We start from the raw sequence: 23,498 nt of genomic DNA on the forward strand, positions 1-23,498 counted from the left end.
CCCGTTGTGGAGCACAGGCTCCAGACGTGCAGGCTCAGAGGCCATGGCTCACAGACCCAGCCGCTCTGCGGCATGTGGGATCTTCCCGGACCGGGACACGAACCCGTGTTCCCTGCATCAGCAGGCGGACTCCCAACAACTGCACCACCAGGGAAGCCCTTGACTTCTTTTAACTGCTTTTATCTGAGGCTAAAATAGTTGTCTGCAGTGGTTAATTCAATTCTCTTATAGTCATTGACTGGTGCGAAAACATATTGAGAGGTTGAGTCTGACTCTTACCCATTTCTGATAACACAGGAGAGTTATGATTCTAATGTATATCAAGACACCTTGATATCCTGACAAGAGACTTAAATGATTCCACAACAAACAAATGTGTTGCTGGTCTGGAGTTCTGAATTGAGGTTCTCTCTAAATTGCTGCCACTAGCCATTATTTAGATAGAAGTAATATTCTTAATGGTATTTGATGTCTACAACCTGAAGTAACTAAACTGATAACACAAGGGATGTGGATCACTTACTTAATTGTGAAAATTTCCTGAAGATCACCAGTAACTGCTAAACCCAATAGAAACTTTTCTGCTTTCATCTCAATCTCTTAGCAGGTGTAAACCCAGTTGACCATTTCCTTCTTTTTGATTAGCTCTTTTAGTTTCTTGGACACCTCACACACTTGATTTTCTCTCCATCAAGATGATCTCTCCTTGTCACTCTCCGTGCTGATTCCTTTCCTTCAGCTAAATTTCTACATGCTGATTGTACCAGGACACAGTTTGTCTCCCCCTTCATTCCTCCTCTTATCCTCTCCTTTACTCTACTCCCTTCTGGGAATTTGTCCTTAGGTGATTTAATGTAATAGAATGGCTTTAAATACCACCTTTATGATTGCCCCCTTTATGTCTTCAGCACTGATCTCTTAATTAGACTCCAAACTCACATATCCTATTGCTTATCTGACTTATCCTCTTAAATTTCCAATAGGCATCTCAAATTTAATTTAGCCAAAATAGACTTCTTTATTTCCCATTTTCAAATCTCTTCTTTGTCCAGGTTTTCCCTTTAAATTTTTAAAATATTATTATTATTATTTGGTAAATCATACCACTATTCATCCATTTGACCAAGGCCATGATGTAGGAATCATCATTTTCCTTCCCTCCACATCTGATCATTCAGAAAATCCTGCCAGACCTGCCTCTAAAGTATGTCTACCTTTCTCCTACTCCATTGTTATGACCTTAGTCTAAGTTATCATCATTTCTTGCATGGATTATTGCAATGACCTCCTAACTTCTACTCTTGACCTTTCTCCCCTCACCCTTTCATTCTGCATGGAATAGCTGCCAGAGTAATATTAAAAAAAAAAAAAAAAGTAAATCAGACACTGTCACTCTCCTCCTAAAATTGCCCCAATGGCTTTTCATTATATTTGGAATAAAGTACAAACTCTTCTCATAATCTATATATATCCCTACATAATATTGTGCCTGCCCACCTAACTCTCTGACTACCTCAAATTTCACTCACATCACTGTTCACCAAGGTATAGTTGCTCCACTTCCTTCTGTTCCTTAAGTGAATCAGGTGTGTTCTACCTTTGCACTTCTACATGTATTGTTATCTAAGTTTATTTTTCTCACATTTATTTATTTATTTATTTTCTCCCATTATGATGCAGTATTCATAAGAGCAGGACCTTTTCTATCTCATTCACCCATTCAATTCAGGAAAAACAGGAGACTTGACCAAAAACACATTCTCCACTATTTTCAGAATGGCACAGGACTGGTAGCGGTTATAGTAACTAACTACTTTAGACATCACAGGTAAAGCTGCAATTATGGCTAGAAAAAAGACTCACAGGATTGATATGATAAGTACATAAAACTTGAAACCAGTCTCATTGGCTTTTGTGACAAAAACAATACTTGTTTCATCGTCATCATGCTCAGAATACTATTATTAGTAAACACAACTAGGATTGTGGCCGGGATAGAATAGAGGAGGGAGATAGTGATGAGAAAAAATATTAAGCTGTAGGGGTTACTACATTTTAGAAATATTTAGTTTGGGAGATCTTTTTACTGAAAAGAAAGATGAGGAGACAATGAGAACAGTAAATTCTGGGATGGGTAAGGTGAAGAGCAGAGGTAGAGCTTTTCTTAAAGGGATAGAGAGTAGAAAAAAGAGGGGGTGGGAGTGATGCTGGTAAGTTTTACTTATATCACATTTATTTATTTTTGAATTTTATTTTATTTTATTTTTTATACAGCATGTTCTTATTAGTTATCTATTTTATACACATCAGAGTATATATGTCAATCCCAATCTCCCAGTTCATCCCACCACCACCACCACCACCACCCACCCCGCTTTTCTCTCTTGGTGTCCATACATTTGTTCTCTATATCTGTGTCTCTATTTCTGCCTTGCAAACCGGTTCACCTGTACCATTTTCCTAGGTTCCACATATATGCGTTAATATACGATATTTGTTTTTCTCTTTCTGACTTACTTCACTCTGTATGACAGTCTCTAGGTCCATTCACATCTCTACAAATGACAAAATTTCACATTTATTTTTAAAATCTACATGCATCTATACACTTATGAGACAGTATATCTTATAAAGAGTCTTTGATGACTATATTTTACTTAAAATAACTGTTATGTCATATCTGTATGACGTCTCTAGGTCCATTCACATCTCTACAAATGACAAAATTTCACATTTATTTTTAAAATCTACATGCATCTATACACTTATGAGACAGTATATCTTATAAAGAGTCTTTGATGACTATATTTTACTTAAAATAACTGTTATGTCATATTTGGTCATTGAATTATATAAAGTTTTAATTATTTTCTGATAATGAAAAGCATACATTTGATTTTCCCATTAACAAGATATTGTTTTCTTTTTTTTTGGTAACAAGATGCCATCTTTTTAAAAATACAATTTATAATGCACTATAAAATACTATAAATGTTACTGTGCCCATGGAAGCTGTGTTGTTTCTTTGTGTAAAAATAGTTGTCAGAATTTGTGTTGACTTACTTTAAATAAAATTCAGTCAATGTAATGATTGCTCCAGAATTTGATTAAATGCTATTAACATATCCTCAAAGATATTCCATTTTTGCTTGTGATAAATTGTTGTTTTGAATAAAATAGATTTAGAGAAAGCTTTGTGCTCTGACAATCTTGAGTGCCATACTTGAGTGATCTTGGTCTTGATCTCTAGTAAAACCTTGATCACCAGCATTTTATAAAACCCTTCTCACCATGGTCAGTAAGGTCTTTGCATGGCACACCCCTTGGGCAATCTCAGCCCTCATCTTTCTGAAGCCTCAGGCCTCATCTTTCTGAATTTCTTAGCAGCATTTGACTCAGCATTTGACACTCCATTTTAAAATTCTTCTCTTGGCTTCTGAACTTCTTCAATGTCTTCTATAGTTTCTTTGGCCATGTCTTCTTTCTTGAATTCCAAATGATGAGGCACCATAGGGCTCAATTCTCAGACATCTTTATCAACATTTGGTGATCTCAGCCAGCACATGTGTAAAAACCATTTATATACTGAAGATTCCTCAGAGTTATAGCTCTGTCTCTAACCTTTCTCTTAAAATAAGACTTACTTGATAGCTCTTTTTGTAAAAAAATAAAATAAAATAAAAGGCTTATAAAATTTAACACATTAAACCAGAATCTTTGATCTTTTTCTCTAAAATATGCTCTTCTCCATCAGTTCCTTATGTATGTGAATGATTTGTCATTCTCCCAGCTTCTTGGGTCAAAAAGCTCTGGAATTAACTTTGACATAGTCCACATCCAATTCATAAGCAAATCCAGCCAAACTTCCACTCAAAATATATCTTAAAAGGTCCACTTCTCATCAATTCCACATCTACTGTTCTAGTCGAAAGCAACTTCATTGTCTGCTAGGTTGGAAGGACTGCTTCTCCACTGCTCTACCTGAGGTCCTCTCTAGAGTCTGTTCTTCACCCTCTAAACCAAGAGATGCTTTTAAAATATGAGTCAAAGCCTGATTAGACTCTCTGTTGGTAATCGTTAATGGCTTTTCCTTATACTGAAGATAAAATCTAAACTCCTTTTCCTGGTTCACAAGACTGCATATAACCTGGTTCTTGTCCCAGCGATTTTTCCTGCTATCACTCTTCCTGTTGTTCACTGTTATCTAGCCAAAATCACTCCTGTTCTTTGAACAAGGCCAGCATGCTCTTAAGACAGGGCCTTTGAGTTTTCTGTTCTCTCTGCCTCTCTCTCTCTCTCTCTCTCTTTCTTTCTCTCATTTGATCATGTCAAATGTCAGAACCTCAGAAAGGTTAATTCCTCAAACCCCTATAAACAGCAGACTCTCACTCTACCTTCTTGCGCAGTATTATTTTTCTGCAAAACATTCATCATCAACTGAAATTATATCACACATTTATTTGTTAGCTTGTTTATTGTTTGCCTTCCCTATTACAATATAAGCTTCATGAGGACAGGGACTTTAATTTGCTTATTGTTTTATCCCTAGCATCTAGCTCAGTATCTACTAATTAGTAGGCGTCCAATAAATATTTGTTGAAAGAATGAATGAATGATGATTTATATATAGAAATAGAACCGTTGTTCACAAGCTTAAATCTTATGTGATCTCTGTAGGACCTCATAGAAAACTGTTATTACAGGTGAATTACAGTGGGAATATGAATGTCATGCTATTAGGACAGGCAGAAAAATTGTTGAGGGTGACTGGCTGTGTGACAGGAGCACCACTTTGAGATGTAGAAGCCTGGATCCTCACTCTTCTGAACAGCAGAATACACTTTATGGCTTACTGAAAGTATGCACACCAGATGTTCTGATTCAGAGGTCTAGGTGGACCTATACTCATGTAATTGTTCTAGGTTGAGTTACATAGAAGCAGAGCTTGAGACAGGGATTAGAATGATGTGATTTACTGTGAGAGTGCTTGCAGGCGAATCTATAAGGAAGGGAGGGAAGGAGGATGGGAAGTAGAAGGAACTGAGCAAGAGTGTGGTCCCAGTTGATCTAGCCTTGGCCTGATGTACACGACTAAGGCTCTGAATCATAAACTGCACCATAAAGTTGTTTCCTCCTTGAAGCAAGGGACCAGTATCAGTCAGTATCAGCCAGTCATTGACCTTGGGTTGCTTGATTGTGGGGTTGGTACTTTTTCAGGTAAGGCATCACCCCTAAGTGGAGGGCAGTTCTCCAGAGGGGAAGCTGAAAACCATTCATAGCCAACACTCACAGCAGCTAGGGGATGGTGCCCTGGCCCAGTGAAGGGGAGCAGGGCAGGCCACCCCAATGTCTTCTACAGTGGGAACAAAAGGGGCTGTTTGTGAAGCACAGATATTCATTTGTTCAACAAATATTTATTGTAGCTGTCCTGAGCCAAGTACTACCAGTCCTGGGATTCACTGGTGAACAGACATGGTCCCTGCAGCATGGCTAGGGAGAAAAAGAGATTTTAATAAAACAAGCATGCAATGACCTGATATGATACATATTGAATTATCACCAAATAATGAACTGAAGCAAGATTGTAGAAATAAATCCATGATATTGTATAGGTAATGGTTTCATATAAATGATCTTTGCTGTAACTCTTAGAAATATTGCATAAACTGTTAATCACTGTAATCTTTAATGCTGGCTGTATATTAATTAAATAGTTCTCAGCCATTATTTGAAAACTCAAATATAATAAAGAAATGTGTTTTTAGCCTGGAAACCATGTTGGTATACAAGTCCTATATGAGGTCATTATTTAAAAATCAAGATGATTTTCTCTTAGTGGCAGTTGAAACAGAGGAAAAGTAAACATTAAAAAGTTTAAAGACAACAAAGATCCTCAGCTGGATGCTAATTCTTTTTTGTATTTTATAAATTACTCCCCTAATCCTATCCCTCACTGGCAAAGGAAAGAACAAGAGCTGTATGAGAGCTCTTGTTTTTGTGGAATACTCAAGTTTACAGACTGCCCACAATCCTTTAGTCCATGTGGAGGATAAAATTTTATTGAAGTCAATGAATTGTTATAAAATATTCACCACTATAAGGCTGGCATAACTATGATAACTATGTTTAAAAACAGTAAAATTTGAAGGACAAAAAGTCATTTGAGTGAATAGGTACAGATCACTAAGTTCCAAGCAAATCTGACAAGTTAGTATAGGAGGTAAGATCTGCCACGAACAACATGATAGGAAAACTTGTTTTATACATTAAATTATTAGAGAGAAATACACAAAAAGTATTTTTAACCATCAATAAATTGGATAACAGTAAATATCAACCTGTAGCTCCTGGTTTTTTATCTAAAGGTCTATTTTCTTTTCTTTTTTTTTTTTTTAATCTTTGCCCAGTGCTATGGAAACTGCTACATTGAAAAATAAGCTAGCTAATGAGCAACATAATACATGTCAGTAGAATAGTATATTTCTCATTTCTTTTCCATAGAGCGAATTTCAAAGAAATGTAATTCTGTTGAAGTGTCACCAAACAATTTCTTCAAGAGAGTACAGTGCCGGTAGAAATAACAAGGCTTATTTTCAGTAATTCTGTTCATACCTCAAATCCCTGTGGTCTTCCTAGACTCTCTTTAATATGTTTCCATGCAACAAGAATCTCTGACACAGACACACTTGTAGCCTTGACATCTGTGGGAGCAGCAGTGGGTTCTGTATGAAGGAAAATGGAAATAATAAACCACGATGGTAACAAGTTATGCATACCAAAGCACTGCACCTGAATATTTCAGGTGTTACTTCCTTCTATCTGATTTTTGAAATGAAGTGCTGTGATGATTATGAAAAGCACAGCAAGAAAAAAAAGATGTTCTTTTTGGATTTCTACACTGTGTCCAAGTCTCATCAGTACCTTACCAATGACAAGTAACAAATCTAGCAAGACAAGTAAAGAAGATCTTTATCCTTGGATTAACAAGGACACTTCTGGAGAAGTTAAATTGTCTGACTTAAAATTGTCTGCCAGTCTACCATAATGATCAAAAGAATGGACTAAGAGTCAGGCTTGGATTTTTTTGTTGCTGTTGTTGTTGATTTTTGTCTTCCAAAAAATTACTTACCTTCAGACAAGTTGCTTTACCTCTTCCTGAGCTCCAGTTCTATCTTCTGTCATTTGGGCATATTGAGAATACTTAGCTCATAAACTTTTAAGGTTAATTTTAATTGAAATAATACATATAAATTATTTAGCACAGTGCTTGGCACTTAAAACATTCATTCACAAAATATCACTTTTTATTTTATTGTTTTACCCTGTGAAGACACAAACAGAATCTAAATTTCATTAGATTTCTTTTGTTGTTCCAACCACAAAGTTACATTTCCATGATTGTGTAAGGAATGTGTTATGAATCATGATATTTGAAAGGCATGCATTGACTTTTAAGACAGATATAGACCAAAAAGGAAAGTCCCTGAAGGTCTCGGTGCTGTTGCTCAAAACCACCTTTTCATTCATTCTTATGCTCAGTGACCTTTCTTATTACTTTTTTGTTTTTTTTCAAATATACCATGTCTGACTGGTATCCATCAAGAGGTGCACTTTATTTGAGGTTGTAATCTATGTGAGGAACAAAATATTTTCAGCTTTGACATTGCTGAATCATAAATACTGTGTCACAAACACAGGTTAAATGAAATGGTGGAATAAATGCCATAAGTTAGTTCAACTAGTCTATACAAAATCGATTTCAAAAACTCCTACCCCATAAAAATTGTAGAGGCTTTTTGAGTCTAATGCCATATCACTGGTAAGACTTCAGATGAAACTGTTGACAAATATATATATATATATATACACATATATACACACACACACACACACATACACACACACATTTTTTTGTTTTTAGATTCAGGGAACCTTACTGCAAAGGCAGAGTTCTAAATAAAATTTTTAAGTCTTAGTCATATAAAGGGAATTATTGAGTTGGTCAAAAATTTTGTTTGGGTTTCCCGTAAGATGTTATGGAAAAACCCAAATGAACTTTTTGGACAACTCAATGTAACCATTTGCTGAGATTTTTCCTTTTCTAATGGAAGGAAAGTGGCCACATATCTATGTGGAGAGGCCTTATATATTATTAATTGAAAAACATAAGTCAAAAACATCTACGCTTGTTACTGTAAAAAAGCACACAGAAGACTTTTTCAAAGGTGCATGTTTGCACTGAGCAATGATTTTTCTTTTGGTAAAGCTTTAATTAAAATTATATACTATATTTGAGTTACTTCAAAGTGCTTTGGTAAATTCACATTAATCTTTACACAGAAGCTGACATTAGTTTCTGCCATGGTATAAAATGTCATTTCTCATTCTGCCCTTTGAATATCTTTTATTTTCTTTTGCTCAATGGTTTCCTTCATCCCACTTTCCAACTGCCTATTATTTGTGCATCTACCAGATTAAAAAAAAACAAACAAAACTCTGTGAAAAGCTTCTACTTTTATTTCATTCTAGAATTCTGTTCAGCAGACCTGCAACAAAAATTTTTTTCATTACTATTTAACAGGAGTTAAAATTCTTTATTTTGCAAGTAAATGAAAAGAAATGCTCATGTTCTTAAGTGTGTATAATCTGATCTCCAGGATTTAGGATATGATTTATTTCAAAGAAAGCCACCCTTTGAATATCATTTGTTATTTGGAAGAAGTTTTGCTTATCTTTTAAGTGAATGCATTGCAGAGATTTGTGTGACAAATGCCTTCTTTCAACTTTTTTTTTATTATTGAGGCAATTACATCTTTGTCAAAGGAGATTGCAGGGGGATAAACAATTTCAGAAGCACAAAATATGTGGTTGGATGGCAGCCTTTCGATCTCTTTTTACCACTAGAGAAAGAAATTTCTCTCTCAGCTTTCTGTAGCACTACACAAGTTTAAGTACTTTTTAAATAGAATGATGAAAGTTTTGAAAAAGTAAAAAATAAAGAAAAATATTCAGAAATTATTTCCCAAACCAGCACCCTAATTTCTATTTAAAACCTCTAAGCTTTTTAAATCCAGGTCAGACACAAGAGGACATTTCACAGTTGCACACTCGGGGGATAAATATTATAGTTGCATCAAATGAATGAGGGTAAATGAAACAAGAATTGAAGAGTCATTTTTTTATTTTTTTCACCTTCTGGATGTAAATAGTATCAGAAGTAGACCCATGCTGACCTGCATTAGAAATTTAAGCATGTAAAAAAGTGACCTCATTCAGTTTACTTCCAAAAGTTTCAATTTGTATGGTTTATTAGCCAGTGAATATTTTCATGTGTATCAAAAAGTTTGTCTACAGGCAAGAGTAACTGACTAGATCATAGAATGTCTGCTTTGAATTGGAACTAGCTGTCCTGTTTGGGCATCCCATTGCAGTTGAATGATGGAAAGTCACAACTAGAAAGAATTTTAGAAAGTCACTTGGATCAAAGGTCACACATGGATGGCCAGTGGGTCTTCAGCCATATTTTGTTTGCCCAAATAATCTATTAAATTAATTAATTCCAACATTCCATCTAAAAATAAGAATTTATGGCTTATTTGGGAAAAAAAGGGGGATACCAAGTCTGAATCCTTGGGTGCTGGTAGATGAGAATTAGCAGTTGTTCCCATTAGTCAGGGCATATTCTTTTTAGTTTGGCAGATTCTCTACGAGTCTTTATTGTCTCACTTCTGGGACTACTTCACTTATTTATATTTCTTACCTGATGTCTATAGGCTTTTGAGTTACGAACCTATGTTTTAAATCCATGCCCTCATTTTTTTTTTTTTTTTTTGCTTAAAAAATTTTTTTTTAATCTAAAATACTGTAAAATCACATAACATGATTCAGAAGGCAAAGTGTCATCAGGAGCAAAATAATAAATCCAGTGCTCTTTCACTGTAAATATTTATTATTCTCTTACTTCTAAAGCTTAAAAATATGAAATTTATTGTTAATTTGATGGATGCTCCCTATCGTGAAATTGTTTAGATGCCACACACACACAGTTCTCATTGCTCCATCTTAGTGATTGTAGACTCAATGAAGATTTGTGTCTCTGTGATAAGTTTACACAGGCTACATTACCTGCATAAAGAAAAAAGGACTTACGAATATCATTGTATATAAGAGGTACTGTTTGAAAACTTAAACATGCCCTTATTTTGCAGATGAAAAAAGTGACATAGAAACAGGTTGATTTATCTGAACTCTGCTTCTGGCTCTTAAAGAGCCCCAAGTAGAACTCAGGTCTCAAGTGCTCTCTCTTCTGTTGTTTTTAAATGGCACCAAGGAAGCAGCTGGCTCATTCTTTACCTCTTAGGGTCAGCTTTGGGGTGCAGAAGAGATTTTACAAGAAGAATATATAGTCAATTCTCTTACTGCACAATTGTTTCCAAATAACTGACAGATGAATGAATGGAATAAGATTAAAAATAAATGAACAAAAATAACCAAGAAAATAGATGAGGGGGGGATAACCAAAGATAATAATAGTAACTGCCATTTACTGAAGATTTGATATATGCCAAGCCTTATTTAAAATTCTTTATAATGTATCAATTAATCCTCCCAACAACCCTACTATCATTGTCACCATTTTTCAGATGAGGAAATCTAGGGGCAGAGAGGTTAACCAACTTGCCCAAAGTTGCACAGCTGCTAGAGGGTGGAGAGAAGATTTGAATAGAGCAGTCAGGCCCTGACCACCACACTGTTCTGCTTCTGTGCACACATCTGTGTTTACCACCCTGGTGCTTCTTCCTACTGCTTTCTCTTCTCCTTGCCCCACCATGCCTAACTTCTCTCAAGAATATTTATGTTGGAATCCCCAGCTGGCCTCTCTAAGTCTTGCCAGAAACCACCTAAACCCCCATCATCTCCTGTTTAATCCTGCCACAGGCATACTATCAACTCCTTTTATTCCTATTTCATGGAATTTTTGGTAATTTTGAACAACAGCTACACTGCTCCTCATAGATCTTGTCATATTCAGGCATCTCTAAAACTATCCTGATCTGTAAATCACAGGATGCTTCTTGCCATGCTCACTTCTATCTGTTATGCTTGGGTAATTTGATGAAAATTCAGGGATTTATTTGAGGTTACACTAGCATTTTGTCTAATAGATTCAAAGATTTTTGAAGATTTCTTTTTTTTTTTTCACTTATGATGATATTAATTAGGCCATGGCTGACTCCTTCACTCCAATCTTGGGATATGAAGTGGACAGGCTGACTGATAGAATTCAGTTCCTGTTAGATTAAAAATTTTGTACAGCATTACCATGTTCATGAATTTAGATGATACATTTGTATTAAGTGAACTAGCAGCTGGAGTTCTCCAAGTAATATGGGGGGATGTGCTTATAATATTGATTATACGTTTGACTTCCCAGGAGGGGTGGGTAAGAGCATTAATCAAAGGACAGTTTAATAAACTCCTTGGGAGAAGGGTTATGGTTTCATTATTTACAAATTCAGTTAAGACAGCTGTAGCTGAACTTTTACAGGCACTAATCCAAATGGATCATCTGGCAAAGACAGGAAATTATTCCTCATATTTTACAACTAATATGCCAATTTATTAATTTTCAAGTTCACATAAATCCCACTGAGCTCAGTTTCAGCTAAGGACTGATTTGCAGAATAACACCTCATGAAAGTCAGGTTTTAATTTGAGCTGTGGTAGCTCAATTTGCAAGAGGATAATTGCATATCATTTTCTGCAAACAAGAAGCCTTTTGACTTTAATAAAATATAAAAGCTGCATATTTTTACATATAAGGAAAAAGCCAAAAAAACTAGAGAAGGTTAAATCACATCACATGTAAACAAATATTTCAACCTACAATTAATCTATATTGAATTTCCCTCTATTTTTCTATTAGATGTACTTGAATGCTCAGGTTCTTTCCCTTTCCAAATCTAAAGTGGAAAATGGATGTAAGTTTAATTAATAAGTATTTCTAGAAATATGGAAATGAAGGCCAATTTGATTTCTCATGTTGGAAATATTGCTTTTTATCACTTATACCATGCACTTTAAAATCAATTATGTTGGAATTTTGTTATTCTTTAAAAAAATAGAATTGTTTCCAAGATGAGAGTATTGCATGGGATTATATCATACCCTGAGACCTGAAGTCAAATCAGGGTTAGAATGCACATAATTTTTGCCTGGTTCAAAGGGTATAGATAAATATGCATGGTGCATGGAAGTCCCAGAAGGCAAATCTCTTTCCTCCCAGGTTTATGTCGAATGTTGCTTGTCACTGACAGAGCCATTTGGGATTATTTCTGTTGTGGAAACCTTTCAAAGTCTCAAAGGTGTTAGCAGAAAAAACATTTGGAGCTTTTCTGACAGTACTTTAGGGCAATAGTCAACCTCCAAGTGGCAAGAGTCAAGGTTATTTCCCAAGTGATTTACTAAGTATCTATATGTATAAATGATGAATCCTTCTATGACAGATTACATTCAAGGTTTTCCCTTCAATGAAGTACTTCTCATTTGCATCCCAATAGGTTTCTTGAGAGGAAAAGGAATACATAGAGGTATGGGGAATGCACACAAGCACTTATGGAAGTGTGTTCTGGATGCGAATGTCATCCATTGTCAATGTGCCAGTGGGAAATGGGTTGAGAACTAGTACTGTCAGGTGTGATTTGAAGTCCTTGTGTTCTGTGCTTCCCTCCTAAAAACATGGCTGTGTTTGATATGGCATCTGGTACATTTCTCTTTATGTCTTGATATCAGCTGTGAAAGGGTGGTACCTTCTCCATGGTACTCTAGGTGTGTAACTGTATCATGATATGAAGGGAAGCAACTATGGCCATAAACAGATAGAAAGCCAGTCCCTCTGCTCTTGTTCTTTGCTTATCTAAGAATACAGGGACATGTGGACTAAGTTAATGGAAGAAAAAAGAAACAGAAGAGGTCTATGGAGAAATACAGTCTCAATCAGATCAGTTGGGCTTTGGGCAAGAGTATGATGACAAAGTCTCACTGTGAATCTCTGTGAACATCCACAGACATGGAAGAGAGGACCCTACTCTGGCATAAGCACAATATATTATTTCGTCAGTTTATTACAGGCCTTGACTCCTTTTAAAAATGTTTCAATCTTGAAAATGTTCACTCCTTTTCAAGTAAAGCAGTTTGCCAAGTGACTAAAAAGGATGTTGTTTTCCCTCTTTTTATTATAGAGCAAAAGTCGATCTGTTATTATTGCCTATACTGGGACAATTAAAATTTAAAAGAATATTTCAGAATGTAGAATAAATTGACAAAATTTTAGTCTTAGATTTTTAATGGCGTCCAGGGATGTTCTACTTCTAGATTTTCATTTTTAGAGTGGAGGAAGGTAAGGCTCAGAAAGGTGAAAAAAATGCCCAAGACCTTACAGCTAGTCTGAGCTTGAAACTCAAGCTCCGCTTACCCTAGGCAAATACACTCTCTTCCTTCCATTGTCTTGCTTTTCACATTTAACACAATTTAATGGTGCTAAAACTTTATTAATATTTACACATGAAGTTCCAATTTAGTAAATTTAATTAGTGAGCAAATGCTAATATATATTTGAATTTTGTTGTCAGAACAAAGGCAGACTCTATTCAGATTTTTTTTATTTTGACATATTTATTAGAGTATAATTGCCTTACAATGGTGTGTTAATTTCTGCTTTATAACAAAGTGAATCAGCTATCCATATACATATATCCCCATATCTCCTCTCTCTTGCATCTCCCTCACACACTCCCTATTCCACCCCTCTAGGTGGTCACAAAGCACGAAGCTGATCTCCCTGTGCTGGGCGACTGCTTCCCACTAGCTATCTATTTTACATTTGGTAGTGTATATTTGTCCATGCCACTCAATCACTTCGTCCCAGCTTACCCTTCCCCCTCCCGGTGTTCTCAAGTCCATTCTCTATGTCTACATCTGTATTCCTGTCCTGGCCCTAGGTTCTTCAGAACCACGTTCTGATTCCATATATATGTGTTAGCATACGGTACTTGTTTTCTCTTTCTGACTTACTTCACTCTGTATGACAGACTCTAGGTTCATCAACCTCACTACAAATAACACAGTTTCCTTTCTTTTCATGGCTGAGTAATATTCCATTGCATATACGTGCCACATCCTCTTTATCCATTTGTCTGTTGATGGACACTTAGGTTGCTTCCATGTCCTGGCTATTGTAAATAGTGCTTCAATGATATTGGGGTACATAACTCTTTTTGAATTATGCTTTTCTCAGGGTATATGGGCAGTAGTGGGAGTGCTGGGTCATATGGTAGTTCTATTTTTAGTTTTTTAAGGAACCTCCATACTGTTCTCCATAGTGGCTGTATCAATTTACATTCCCACCAATAGTGCAAGATGGTTCCCTTTTCTCCACACCCTTTCCAGCATTTATACTTTGTCATTTTTTTTTTTTTTTTGGCTATACGCGGGCCTCTTACTGTTGTGGCCTCTCCCGTTGCGGAGCACAGGCTCCGGATGCGCAGGCTCAGCAGCCATGGCTCACGGGCCCAGCCACTCCGTGGCATGTTGGATCCTCCCAGACCAGATCACAAACCCGTGTTCCCTGCATCGGCAGGCAGACTCTCAACCACTGCGCCACCAGGGAAGCCCCTGTCAATTTTTTAATGATGACCATTCTGAACTGGTGTTAGGTGATACTTCACTGTAGTTTTGATATATATTTCTCTGCTGATTAGTGATGTTGAGCATTCTTTCATAGATTTGTTGGCTATCTGTGTATCTTCTTTGGAGAAGATTTAGGTCATCTGACCATTTTTGGATTGGGTTGTTTGTTTTTTTGATATTGAGCTGCATGAGCTGCTTGTATATTTTGGAGATTAATCCTTTGTCATTTGCTTCATTTGAAAATATTTTCTCCCATTCTCAGGGTTGTCTTTTCATCTTGTTTATGGTTTCCTTTGCTGTGTAAAAGCTTTTAAGTTTCATTAGGTCCCATTTGTTTATTTTTGTTTTTAGTTCCATTTCTCTAGGAGGTTGGTCAAAAATGATCTTGCTGGGATTTATGCCATAGAGTGTTCTGTCTATGTTTTCCTCTAAGAGATTTATAGTGTCTGGCCTTACATTTAGGTCTTTAATCCATTTTGAGTTTATTTTTGTGTATGGTGTTAAGGAGTGTTCTAATTTCTTTCTTTTACTTGTAGCTGTCCAGTTTTCCCAGCACTACTTATTGAAGAGGCTGTCTTTTCTCCACTATATATTCCTGCCTCCTTTATGAGAAATAAGGTAACCATATATGTGTGGGTTTACCTCTGGGCTTTCTATCCTGTTCCATTGATCTACATTTCTGTTTTAGTGCAAGTACCATACTGTCTTGATTTCTGTAGCTTTGTGGTTTAGTCTGAAGTCAGGGAGTCTGATCCCTCCAGCTTCGTATTTCTTTCTCAACATTGCTTTGGCTATTCAGGGTCTTTTTAGTTTCCATACACATTGTGCAATTTTTTGTTCTAGCTCTGTGAAAAATGCCATTGGTAATTTGATAGGGATTGCATTGAATTTGCAGATTGCTTTGGGTAGTATAGTCATTTTTACAATCTTGAGTCTTCCAATCCAAGAACATGGTATATTTCTCCATCTGATTGTATCATCTTTAATTTCTTTCATCAGTGTCTTATAGTTTTCTGCATACAGGTCTTTTGTCTCCCTAGTTAGGTTTTTTCCTAGGTATTTTATTCTTTTTGTTGCAATGGCAAATGGGAGTGTTTCCTTAATGTCTCTTTCAGATTTTTTGTCATTTTTTTAGGAATGCAAGAGATTTCTGTGCATTAATTCTGTATCCTGCTACCTTACCAAATTCATTGATTAGCTCTAGATGTTTTCTGGTAGCATCTTTAGGATTCTCTATGTATAGTTTCATGTCATCTGCAAACAATGACAGCTGTACTTCTTCTTTTCCGATTTGTATTCCTTTGATTTCTTTTTCTTCTCAGATTGCTGTGGCTAAAATATCCTAAACTATGTTGAATAATAGTGGTAAGAGTGGACAACCTTGTCTTGTTCCTGATCTTAGTTGAAATGTTTTCAGTTTTTCACCATTGAGAATGATGTTGGCTGTGAGTTTGTAATATATGGCCTTTATTATGTTGTGGTAAGTTCCCTCTATGCCTATTTTCTGGAGAGTTTTATCATAAGTGGGTGTTGAATTTTGTCAAAAGTTTTTTCTGTATCTATTGAGACGATCATATGGTTTTTATCCTTCAATTTCTTAATATGGTGTATCACATTGATTGATTTGTGTATATTGAAGAATCCTTGCATTCCTGGGACAAACCCCACTTGATCATGGTGTGTGATATTTAATGTGATTTTGGACTCTGTTTGCTAGTATTTTGTTGTGGATTTTTGCCTCCATATTCATCAGTGACATTGGTCTGTAGTTTTCTTTTTTTGTGACATCTTTGTCTGGTTTTGGTATCAGAGTGATGGTGGCTTAGTAGAATGAGTTTGGGAGTGTTCTTCGGTCTGCTATATCATAGAAGAGTTTGAGAAGGATAGGTGTTAGTTCTCCTTTAAATGTTTAATAGAATTTGCTTGTGAAGCCATCAGGTCCTGGGTTTTTGGTTTTTGGAAGATTTTTAAACACAGTCTCAATTTCCGTGCTTTTGATTGGTCTGTTTATATTTTCTGTTTCTTCCTGGTTCAGTCTTGTAAGGTTGTGCTTTTCTAAGAATTTGTCTATTTCTTCCAGGTTGTCCATTTTATTGGCATAGAGTTGCTTGTAGTAATCTCTCATGATCCTTTGTATTTCTGCAGTGTCAGTTGTTACTTCTCCTTTTTCATTTCTAATTCTATTGATTTGAGTCTTCTCCCTTTTTTTCTTGATGATTCTGGCTAATGGTTTATCAATTTTGTTTATCTTCTCAAAGAACCAGCTTTTACTTTTATTGATCTTTGCTATTGTTTCCTTCATTTCTTTTTCATTTATTTCTGATCTGCGCTTTATGATTTCTTTCCTTTTGTTAACTTTGGGTTTTTTTTGTTCTTCTTTCTCTAATTGCTTTAGGTATAAGGTTAGGTTGTTTATTTGAGATATTTCTTGTTTCTTGGGGTAGGATTCTATTGCTCTAAAGTTCCATCTTAGAACTGCTTTTTCCACCTCCCATAGGTTTTGGGTCATTGTGTTTTAATTTTCCTATGTTTCTAGGTATTTTTTGATTTCCTCTTTGATTTCTTCAGTGATCTCTTGGTTATTTAGTAATATATTGATTAGCCTCTGTGTGTTTGTACTTTTTACAGATTTTTTCCTATAATTGACATCTAGTTTCATAGCATTGTGGTCAGAAAAGATACTTGGTACAATTTCAATTTTCTTATATTTACTGAGGCTTGATTTGTGACCCAGGATATGATCTGACCTGGAGACTGTGCCACTTGAGAAGAAAGTGTATTCTGGTTTTTTGGATGGAGTGTCCTATAAATATAAATTAATTCCATCTTGTTTAATGTATCATTCAAAGCTTGTGTTTCCTTATTTATTTTCATTTTAGATGATCTGTCCTTTGGTGAAAGTGGGGTGTTATAGTTCCCTACTATGATTGTGTTACTGTTGATTTCCCTTTTTATGGCATTTGCCTGATGTATTGAGGTGCTCTTATGTTGGGTGAATAAATATTTACAATTGATATATCTCCTTGAATTGATCCCTTGATCATTATGTAGTGTCCTTCTTTGTCTCTTTTAATAGCCTTTATTTTAAAATCTATTTTGTCTGATATGAGAATTGTTCCTCCAGCTTTCTTTTGATTTCCATTTGCATGGAGTATCTTTTTCCAACCCCTCACTTTCAGTCTGTATGTGTCCCTAGGTCTGAAGTTTGTCTCTTGTAGACAGCATATAATATGGGTCTTGTTTCTGTAACCATTCAGACAGTGTATGTCTTTTGGTTGCAGTATTGTTTCTGTAACCATTCAGACAGTGTATGTCTTTTGGTTGCAGTATTCAATCAATTTACTTTTAAGGTAGTTATCGATATGTATGTTCCTATTACCATTTTCTTAATTGTTTGGGGTTTGTTATCGTAGGTGTTTTCCTTCTCTTTTGTTTCCTGCCTAGAGAAGTTCCTTTAGCATTTGCTGTTTAGCTGCTTTAGTGATGCTGAATTCTCTTAGCTTTTTCTTATCTGTAAAGTTTTTAATTTCTGCATTGAATCTGAATGAGATCCTTGCTAGGTAGAGTAATCTTGGTTGCAGGTTTTTCCCTTTCATCACTTTAAATATGTCCTGCCACTCCCTTCTGGTTTGCAGACTTTCTGCTGAAAGATCAGCTGTTAACCTTATGTGGATTCCCTTGTATGTTATGTTTTTTTCCCTTGCTGCTTTAAAATATTTTGTATTTAATATTTGATAGTTTGATTAGTATGTGTCTTGGCATGTTTCTCCTTGGATTTATCCTGTATGGGACTCTCTGCACTTCTTGGACTTGATTGACTCTTTCCTTTCCCATATTAGGGAAGTTTTCAACTATAATCTCTTCAAATATTTTCTCAGTCCCTTTCTTTTTCTCTTCTTCTGGGACCCCTATAATTCGAATGTTGTTGTGTTTAATCCTGTTCCAGAGGTCTCTGAGACTGTCCTCAATTCTTTTCATTCGTTTTTGTTTATTTTGCTCTGCAGTAGTGATTTCCACTATTTTATCTGCCAGGTCACTTATCCATTCTTCTGCCTCAGTTATTCTGCTATTGATTCCTTCTAGAAAATTTTTAATTTCATTTATTGTGTTGCTCATCATTGTTTGTTTGCTCTTTAGTTCTTCTTGGTCCTTGTTAATTGTTTCTTGTATTTTCTCTTTCCTATTTCCAAGAATTTGGATCATCTTTACTATCATTAGTCTGAATTCTTTTTCAGGTAGACTGTCTATGTCCTCTTCATTTGGTTGGTCTGTTGGGTTTTTACCTTGCTCCTTCATTTGCTGTGTGTTTCTCTCTCTTCTCATTTTGTTTAACTTTCTGTGTTTGTGGTCTCCTTTTTGCAGGCTGAAGGTTCATAGTTTCCATTGTTTTTGATGTCTGTCCCCAGTGGCTAAGGTTGGTTCAGTGGGTTGTGTAGGCTTCCATGGGGGAGGGGCCTAGTGTCTGTGTTCTGGAGGATGAGGCTGGATCTTGTCTTTCTGGTGGGCAGGACTGCATCTGCTGGTGTGTTTTGGGTTGTCTGTGACCTTATTATGATTTTAGGCTGCCTCTCTGCTAATGGGTGGGGTTGTGTTCCTGTCTCACTTGTTGTTTGCCATAGGGTGTCCAGGACTGTAGCTTGCTAGTTGGTGAGTGGAGCTGGGTCTTAGTGTTGAGATAGAGATCTCTGGGAGATCTGTGGGTGTTTGATATTATGTGGAGCCTGGAGCTCACTGGTGGACCAATGTTTTTCACTCATCTCTCCCACTTCAGAGGCACAGGCCTGATACCTGGCCAGAGCAGCAAGACCTTGTCAGCCATCCGGCTCAGAATAAAAAAGAAAGAATGAAAAAATAATAGAATAAAAGTTATTAAAATAAAAAATAATTATTAAAAATAAAAAGAAATTAAAAAGTAATTTAAAAAAAGAAAGGAAGAAAGAAGAGAGTCACCAATCCAAGAAAACAAATCCACCAATAATAACAAGTGCTAAAAACTATACTAAATGGAAAACAAAACAAAACAAAACAAAACCAAATGAAGAAACAGAACCCTAGGACAGATGGTAAAAGCAAAGATATACAGACAAAATCACACAAAGAAGTATACACATACACACTCACAAAAAGAGAAAAAGGAAAAAAAAAAATATATATATCGTTCCCAAAGTCCACCGCTTCAATTTTGAGATAATTGTTTATTCAGGTATTCCAGAGATGCAGGGTACATCAAGTTGATTGTGGAGATTTAATCCGCTGCTCCTGAGGCTTCTGGGAGAGATTTCCCTTTCTCTTCTTTGTTCGCACAGCTCCTGGGGTTCAGCTTTGGATTTGGTCCCGCCTCTGCATGTAGGTCACCTGAGGGCATCTCTTCTTCACTCAGACAGGACAGGGTTAAAGTTGCAGCTGATTAGGGAGCTCTGGCTCACTCAAGCTGGGGGAGGGAGGGGTATGGAATGCGGGGAGAGGCTGTGGCAGCAGAGGGTGGCATGACGTTGTAACAGAGTGAGGCATGCCGTGTGTTCTCCAGGGGAAGTTGTCCCTGGATCATGGGACCCTGGCAGTAGCAGGCTGCACTGGCTCCTGGGAGGAGAGGTGTGTATAGTGACCTGTGCTTGCACATAGGCTTCTTGGTGGCTGCAGCAGCAGCCTTAGTGTTTCATGTCGATCTCTGGTGTCCGTGCTGATAGCAGCATCTTGCGCCGTCTTTGGAGCTCGTTTAGGCAGGTGGTGCTCTGAATCCCCTCTGCTTGTGCACCCCAAAACAATGGTCTTGTTGCCTCTTAGGCAGGTCCAGACTTTTTCCCGGACTCCTTCCTTGCTAGCTGTGGTGCATTAGCCCCCTTCAGGCTGTGTTCATGCAGCCAACCCCAGTCCTCTTCCTGGGATCTGACCTCTGAAGCCCAAGCCTCAGCGCCCTGCCCTCACCCGACCCGGCCAGCTGGTGAGCAGAGAAGTCTCTTGGGCTGGTGAGTGCCGGTCAACACTGATCCTCTATGCGGGAATCTATCTGCTTTGCCCTCTGCATCGCTATTGCTGTGCTGTCCTGTGTGGCTCTGCATATTCCCCCACCCCACCCCCACCATCTCTGCCAGTGAGGAGGCTTCCTATTTTGTGGAAACTTTTCCTCTTTCACAGCTCCCTCCCAGAGGTGAAGGTCCCATCCCTATTCTTTTGTCTTTTCTTTTTTCTTTTGCCCTACCCAGTTACGTGGGAGTTTCTTGCCTTTGGGAGGTCTGAGGTCTTCTGCCAGCGTTCAGTAGGTGTTCTGTAGGAGTTGTACAACATGTAGATGTATTTCTGATGTATTTGTGGGGAGGAAGGCGATCTCCACGTCTCACTCCTCCGCCATCTTGAAGCTCCTCCCAATATTTGGATTTAATTTGCCTGGTATCTTTCATATTTCAGTCCACCAAAGTAAATGAAGTGTTACTGTGAAATATGCTACAGCAACAACCTCGGTGTCTTTGAAAGAAAATATGCATATTTCCTATCTAGCTGGAAAGAGAAATCTCTAAAAGCAAGCCATTTCAAATTTAAGAAAACACACTATAAATAACCCATGGTGGCTGCTATAATTTAATTTTAAAGCAAAGGTTGACAAGGAACGTACAAATCTGGATTTCTTAAAGACAACACTGGTGTTACCATATGAAGCATGTGCACACCTGTCCAATTCATCTCATGTGACATTTGAGACCATGCACTTTATAGTTAGGTTAAATAAATTAAAACCACAAGAATATGCACTTCCTGAATAAGACGTACTTTAAAACAGATATCAGAGTAACAAATGATGTAAAATATTATTATTATATACACTAACATAATACAATAATGAAACATTATTGTTAAAGACACTCCTGATGAGAAAGTATAGGGTAGTGATTAAAAGCATTAGCTTTGGAGTCATACAGACCTGTGTTCAAATTCCAGCCCTGTCACTTACTACAGTTACTTATAACTTTTGTTATTTACTGGGTTCATTTGAGCATGTTACTTAGCCTCTCTGAGTCTCAGTTTCCTGCAAAATAGATTGCAGCTTGAGATTCCTACCTCATATTTGTTTGTAAGAGTTAATATAAGTAATGTGGAGCCTGGCTATACTATCTGAAAAAACATCAGAAACTTGAGATGCTAAGTGCATGAATATCTCATAAGAACACCTATGGTTCCTTATTATTACTTGATTCTTCACTTTCCTGTTCATTCTTATACTAGGAAAAACTTTCTACTTCTCCTTCAAAATTTGGCTCTATGTCATAAAGTACAAGGCAGCTGGTGCTGAAAAACTACATCTTACATAAATTAGACACTACCTTTGTGCTTCAGTATTCAGACAACCTTACTTATTTCCCCCACCATGAATTCCCCGTACCAAAAAGATTGGTAATTCTCTTAAGCTATTCAAGTCACACATGTGGGCACAAAGGAAGTAAAAGTGTCAGTTTATGAGAAAGCAATAATTATTTGGAAGGTCAAATGTGTGTTGCCTTTGGTGTAACATTATCTCAGTCTTCTGTCAGGTTTAGGGACTGTAAGGGATTTTACTTACTTGCAGGGCCAATTGAAATTATGCACTTGAATTGACGAAGGACTATGCAGAAAAGCTAACTTTAGGGAGTTAGCTCTATCAAGCTTTCTCTCACTCAGAAAATGCATTTTTGGATTAAAACTTGAAAGAACCAAGGATTTTGATGTAGGAAACTGAGTTTGCCCTCTAGCACTACCACCTGTTTACTGTAACCATGAATAAGTCACAGATTTACAGTTTACTGATCTGTAAAATGGGTTTCCTGCCTAGGTCTTGCCTACCTAGTAGGTTTATACTGAGAATTAAATGAGGTTATACGTATGAAGGCAGCTTGCTATAGACAAATCAAGGATTTAATGATTGAAAGGACTGGGTTTAATTCTCAATTAGAAACTATTTAACTTTTTTTTTAACAAGTCCCTTAACTTTTCTGGACTTCAATTTCTCTTTCTTTACAATGGGGATAATAAAGCCTGTTAGACAAGATTGTTGTGAGGATTTAATGATACCATGTGTGAAAAGCTTCAAACAAAAAATCCTGTCTGATACTTCTTTATCAGTCAGCTGTTTTGTGTATGCGGTTAGTAATAAATAGTTATTGGAGTCTTTATTTAAATTTATTTCACATAAGTTAAAATTTTCAATTAAAAGTGAAGTTATCTAAATTTCTAAATTTAAATTAGAATAAGGTTAAAATAGAAAATGATCTAAATTGTGAAACAGAGAAGAATGGTTAAATGTCCATCCATCCAGAGAATATTCTACAGGCGTTACTAATATTGTATTGTCATGGAAAGATATTTGCCATACATCATCAGGGAGTGAAGAACATAAAGCAAAGTATATGGAATGATCAATTTTTTTCAATAAAAATTATTTTGAAAAAATTTTGGAAAAATATATCTAAAAAGTGTAGTAGGACTATGGGTAAGTTTTATTTTCGCTTTTGGTGTACCTGTATTATCTAATATATTACAACAGTGTCACATTCATGTACCAAAATAAAATAGTAAAATGTTAAATGAAAATAATAAGAATGAAAAAAACTGACCTCCTTCAGCTGAACATATGACCACAATTTGACTGAAAGGTCCATCTCCTTTATTGTTATAAACGCCAACCTTCACTTCAAAGGGAGTAAGAGGAGGGACACTTTCATCTCGATAAATGAATTTTGAAGCTTCAGAAGATGTCACCATTTTTTCCTTCCAGCCACGTGTTCCATTGGGTCGGAAAGCCACAATATAGCCAAAGCCTTCCCCATTCTGAAACTCTTCCG

At 36.5% G+C, this 23,498-nt stretch overlaps 1 protein-coding gene across 1 annotated transcript in view; it reads right to left on the reverse strand.

Annotated features, from left to right (window-relative positions):
• Window positions 1-23,498, reverse strand: part of CNTN5 (contactin 5) — a 533,631-nt gene that overhangs the window by 27,997 nt on the left and 482,136 nt on the right. Inside the window, exons 18-19 of the mRNA XM_007471947.1 lie at window positions 23,271-23,490; window positions 6,613-6,722 (exon numbers count right to left, since the gene is read on the reverse strand). Coding sequence (XP_007472009.1) covers window positions 6,613-6,722; window positions 23,271-23,490 — 330 coding nt within the window. The remainder of the gene's footprint in view (window positions 1-6,612; window positions 6,723-23,270; window positions 23,491-23,498) is intronic.

Source organism: Lipotes vexillifer, unplaced genomic scaffold (genome assembly GCF_000442215.2).
Source record: "Lipotes vexillifer unplaced genomic scaffold, Lipotes_vexillifer_v1.1 scaffold1598, whole genome shotgun sequence".
Lineage (NCBI taxonomy): Eukaryota > Metazoa > Chordata > Mammalia > Artiodactyla > Lipotidae > Lipotes > Lipotes vexillifer.